This window comes from Pteropus vampyrus, unplaced genomic scaffold (assembly GCF_000151845.1).
Source record: "Pteropus vampyrus isolate Shadow unplaced genomic scaffold, Pvam_2.0 Scaffold408, whole genome shotgun sequence".
NCBI classification, from domain to species: Eukaryota; Metazoa; Chordata; class Mammalia; order Chiroptera; family Pteropodidae; genus Pteropus; species Pteropus vampyrus.
The window spans coordinates 889,953-895,302 of record NW_011889189.1 but is presented as its reverse complement, the minus strand read 5'-3'; the positions used below and the strand labels follow the sequence as shown (position 1 = coordinate 895,302).

At 45.6% G+C, this 5,350-nt stretch overlaps 1 protein-coding gene across 1 annotated transcript; it reads right to left on the bottom strand.

The window, feature by feature from the left end:
* Positions 1-803: 803 nt before the first annotated feature.
* On the bottom strand, positions 804-2,633 carry P2RY1 (purinergic receptor P2Y1). Its single transcript, XM_011380850.2, has one exon. The coding sequence runs from the start codon at positions 2,355-2,357 to the stop codon at positions 1,236-1,238; it is 1,122 nt and encodes a 373-aa protein (XP_011379152.1). The 5' UTR covers positions 2,358-2,633; the 3' UTR covers positions 804-1,235.
* Between the last annotated feature and the right edge of the window lie 2,717 nt (positions 2,634-5,350).

Below are 5,350 nucleotides of genomic sequence, written 5' to 3'. Positions count from 1 at the left end.
TATGTTTCCAGGTTTTTTTTCCCCCTTTAACTATGAGGATAAAAGATCTAATAAAGGATTATAGCTTCTCATTCTATCACCACAACCTACACAAATTCTGCCTCCTTTTCACATTGCATTTCATGTTTTCTAACATTTCAAAGCAGCAAAAAAGAACCTTTACACCATGGTTTTAATTTAAACTACAGTCCTTATTCTAAAAATGTCTTCTCCTCACTCAGAGTTGCCTCATACATTTGAGAATGTGATCGTAGGCTCTGCACTGTGAATGACTGGCAAACACTCTCTCTCTGATAATACTACCTTCCTGCCCAACAGCCCTCAACTTGCTGACAGTTATTCAACTTTGGTCTGCAGTTTATCTGTGATTTTTCAAATTGTTTTTACAGATGTGAGTGAGCATTTGCACTGGAACACAAACTCCTAAGGCACTGCACAGCAGTGATGCAAGTAAAATGCTCTCTCACAGGAAGTCTAACAGAGTTCATGGTGTTTACAAGGAAAGTACACTTTGATTATTTTGAATGAGTTTTACCTGTAAGATAATATATGTAGGCTTTCATCATCAAACATTTAGGACCCAACATATAGTGAGCAGTTTTCAGGAAATAACTGGAAAATAATCACTTTTAGGTTTTTTAAATTCATTGTCTTTACTTTCCTATTCAAGTCTCCAAGAAACTCAGTCAGTTACCACCTATGCATATAGGACCAAAAATGACACCCAGCTGAGATCTCTGTTCATCTGAGAGTGAATAAATTGAGTTTAGTATTTTGCTATAACCTGTGCTAAGTTTGAGAATAGAATATAGAGTTTCAATTTGTTTTTACCATGGATTATTAAAAACATTAAAGACGAGATGAATCACACACTCAGGATTCAGGTGGTCAGTTTTCTTGGAGAAATGATTAATATCAAAATAGTTCCAGTACTCAAGTGCACTTAAACAGAAAAGCTTGTAAAATTTAAAGGCAGAAGAGAAAGTAAATGTTTAATTGGGACAGTATTATTTTATTATACATATTTCTGGTTAGAAGGAAGGAAGGCCTTGAAAGCAAACCCAAACAAGCCAAGTGTGGGTGTGGGCATTTTCATTTTTTTTTTTTTTAAACTCATTAATTTATTGGTTTGATTTTCCTCTAAACTTTTAGAAACTTAAAGGGGGCGGGGAGAACACTTGGTTCTATTAAGCATCCTACCATGTTACAAAAGTGGGTGTTTGGGGATTGAGTCTTCACAAGCTTGTATCTCCATTCTGCTTGAACTCGGATAAAATATTGAGGGTCATGTCTTCACTCCTAGATTGCAAATTTGCCTCACTTCTTCTGGAAGCTTTCCTGGTCGCTCGGGAGAGCCTCCTTCTGAAAGTATCTCCTGCCAAGAAATAGAGAATGGGGTCCACACAGCTGTTGAGACTTGCTAGACCTCTTGTCACCTGATAAGTGGCATAAACCCTGTCATTAAAAGCACACATTTCTGGGGTCTGAAAATCCAGCCGGGCCCTCAAATTCATCGTTTTCATTACATGGAAAGGGATGTAAGACACAGCAAAAACAGTCAGTACGATAATCACCAGGTAAATTGATTTCCTCCTCAGAGGTGAGTTGTCCAGATCTTTGTAAATCAAAGCTCTCACAATTAATCCGTAACAGCCCAGAATCAGCACCAAGGGGACACAGAACATGGCCACGGTCGTGCACATGCTGTAGATGAAATAACTTCGCAGGTACTCGTCTGAGGTGGTGTCATAGCAGGTGGTGGTTTTGTTTTTCCGGACCCCGGTGCCCGAGTAGAAAAGGATGGGGGAGATCCCCACCACCACGATGAGCCACACCAGCACGCTGATGTAGATGGCGTTCTTCTTCTTGAGCCGGCCCAGGGACTTGAGCGGGTACACCACGCCACTGTAGCGGTGCGCGCTGATGCAGGTGAGGAACAAGATGCTGCCGTAGAGGTTCACATGGAAGATGAACCTCTGTAGCTTGCACATGACATCCCCGAAGATCCAGTCTGTCTTATTAAAGTAGTAGAAGATGAGCGCGGGCAGAGTCAGCACATACAAGAAGTCGGCCACCGCCAAGTTGAACATGTACACGGAGATGCCGCTCCACGGCTTCATGTGGAAGACGAACATCCAGATGGCCACGCTGTTGCCCAGGAAGCCGATGATGAACACGAAGATGTAGACGGCCGGCAGGTAGTAGAACTGGAAGCCCGTCTTGGTCAGCGAGCATTTGAACGAGGCGGCGACGGCGGCGGTGGAGGCGACTGTGCTGTTTCCCCAGGGCGAGCCCGAGACGGCCAGAAGGGCAGCTTCGGTCCCGTTGGGGACAGCCGACCACAGTACCTCGGTCATTTTCTCCTCCCGGACTCAGGCGGCGGCTCCGAGGGGCAAGCGGCGGCGAGAGGGCGGCGGCGGCAAGGGGCGCAGCGCGCATCGGAGAAGCGGGCGCGCGGAAGGGAGCGGGCGCCGAGGATCCCCGCGGGAGGGGTCGCGCGGGGGGTCGCCCACGCCGGCTCCGGCCCCGCGTTCGCCGCGGGCCATGAAATCCGCCCGGGGCCGGGGCCGGGGCCGAACCGGGTTGGCGAGCGGGCCAGCAACTTCCCCGTCCTGCTGGCAGCGCCGAGGTTACACAACAGGGCGTGCGGGGCCCCGCGGCCGACAACTTTCCGGCTGAGCTTTCTCGAGGGTCCGCGGGTCTGCGCCTGGAGCTCAGCGAGGTCCAGCCAAACTCACTACGCTGTGCGCTCGGGCGCGGGGAGGGCACTCCCCAGCCTCCTTTCCCCCAATCAACTTCGCCTGGGCATCTTCCTTCTCCCTACCCTGCCAGCGAGCGCTCGGCTCCGGGGCCCGCGCCACTTCCTCCGCGCCCCCTGAGCTCAGCCTCCGGGAGCCATCGGAGCGCGTGGCCGCAGACCCGTGCGCTTCAGGATCGCGTCCTGTTCGCGGTCAGCACCGCTCGGTGCCCCCTTTCCAGGCCCCGCACGGTCCCGAGTGCAGGAGCAGGCGGGAGAGCCGGGCTCCCGGCGAGGGTGGGCGGAGTTTGGGCACCGGGCGAGTCCGCGCTCCGCGGGAGGCGAGGGGTGTGCCTCCGCCCAGCCCGCTCGGCTGCCCGCCTGCGCTCTCTAGGGCATTCGCCCCGAGCCCCAGGCGTCTTCTGGGGAGCCGGCCTCCGCCAGGGCCGGGCGCGCTCCGCTTCAGCCCCGTCGCTGCTCCCGGAGTCGGCGACGAGAACGAGGGGCGCGCCGGGTCAGGGTTGGCTGCTGGGGAGCGATTGGCCCGCGAGCGCTCCTTCGCTCTTCCGCCAGCTATCTCGGCAAAGTGAAGTTGCTGACACACAGGAAACCCTTCCGACCGCTCAGAGCCTTCTGCTCGCAAGCCTAGAGCCGACGCGTCCGAGGCAGACGTCCCTAGGGCCCTCAAGAACCACGCCAGGTGCTTGCAGGTTTCAAGCAGCCAGCAGTGCCCCGCTGGGAACGCCCTGGCGTTGTACTGCGCCTCGCTGCACGGAGACCGGATTCCTGGCACATGCAGGAACCTGCTACTCCAAGACTGCCCAGGCTTTCAGAGGAGGGAGGGCTGGAGGTAGATGGGAGAGTCGCTTTGTGCCCTTCTAGTCTGCTTTTTCCTTTTTATATCAATATTTTTTTCTTAGCTAATAATTATTTAAATACTGTGTCTCTTAATTAACCAAATGTCAGTAAATCGAAGTCACTGGTAACAGTCAACGTGAGAATTTCAAAAAGGGCCTTGTAAAAATATTAGTGGATACTTCACGTTTGCTTCAGCACAATTTAACTTGAAACCTACCACCTACCAACAACATAAGCTCTCCAAATTCTCCTGTCCGGTACATTTAAAGATCAGAGGCTGCAATAAAAAATAATTTTAAATACATTTTTTGGAAGTAACTTGAATATTAAATGCAGCTTTATTTGGATAGATGTAAATGATAATTACAACTCCAAAGTGATTAAGGTATGGTTTTGCATTTTATTACCAATCTTATTTCTTTAGGTTAAAGTGATTAGTCACAAATTATCTCTAGTAAGTACTTTAAGAATATAGGTTGGGAATTTTATTGAATAGTAACAAAGAACTTTCTCTTAGAGGGAAAAAAATCCCAAAAGAAAATATCTGTAGAATATATACCATAAATATTTTTTTTTTCTGGTCTTGGATCTTACATGACAGTTTTCTCTTAAAAAATAATCAAAGGAACACCAGGAGCTCATGGCTTTGACACTACAAAGGAAAATGCCACACAAGACCTAGAGGATCCTTTAGAGAAACACACATAGAAGGACCCTATCTAAACATGGCATCGTGAGCACACTAGTATTTTGAAATGTGGTCAATTGAACAGCATGAAAATAAATAATAAAACTAGAGTGAGTAACAGGTAAAGGGCATGAACGCTGTTGTTTTTAAAACTGTCTTAACAGAAATAAGTGCTACTGGCCTCAGTGTTCTCATCTATAAAATGAGAGAGTTGGATTCGATTATCTTTTAATTTTCATTCCAGTCCCCAAAAGAAGTGATTCCACAATTCTGAGACTTAATATGAAGCATTTTCGTAGTTTTGATTGAGATGGTACTAATTGAAATGATATTCTATTAAGAGAGAAAAGGAAGTAATGAAAACCATTAAGAGTTCCATTGGTATTCAATAGGTCCTAACTCCTCACGCCTTTGCATTTTTCATTTGCAACATAAGCAATATGGATCCTCACTCTGAAGTTCTCTGCAAATGCATTAACTCATAATGTGAGAGTTTTGAAATGTACACTTAGTCCAAATACCATTAAGTACTTTCAGAAAACTTGACACTTTACTAAGAATTTCAAGGAGACAGTTGTCCTAAGTGCACCATAGACTTCTTTTTAATGATGTTAAAAATGTAAATTTTGTAAACACTGTGTTTACATTCAGGATATTTAACTACATATTTATAATATGTTTGTTATATTTTAAATCAAAATTATGCCTTGTGGATATAATTTACATGAATTCAGTTATCATTTGTTGATAACTTTCTATTTGTAAAACATCAAACTAGATTTAATGAAAGAAAAAAATAAAATCCATCTGAGACCCAATAACATGTCAGTATTTTTTGGTATTCGAATACCAATCATAAATGCCTTAAAGGTATGAAAAGAATATGTTCCATTAATTTAAGTGATTCACTCCAAACATTTTGTATTAATTTGTTTAGTATTTGTTTAATTATGTAAATTCCTAACTTCAAGTTTTACAATTTAGTTGGAAATGCAAAGAACATACTAGCTAATCATAATAATAACATGTAACAATAGCAATAATAATAAGCCTTTCCTATATACTCA

What these genes read in the sequence shown, in the direction of transcription:
- P2RY1 (XM_011380850.2), bottom strand. Translation starts at nt 2,357, where the DNA reads ATGACCGAGGTACTGTGGTCGGCTGTCCCCAACGGGACCGAAGCTGCC.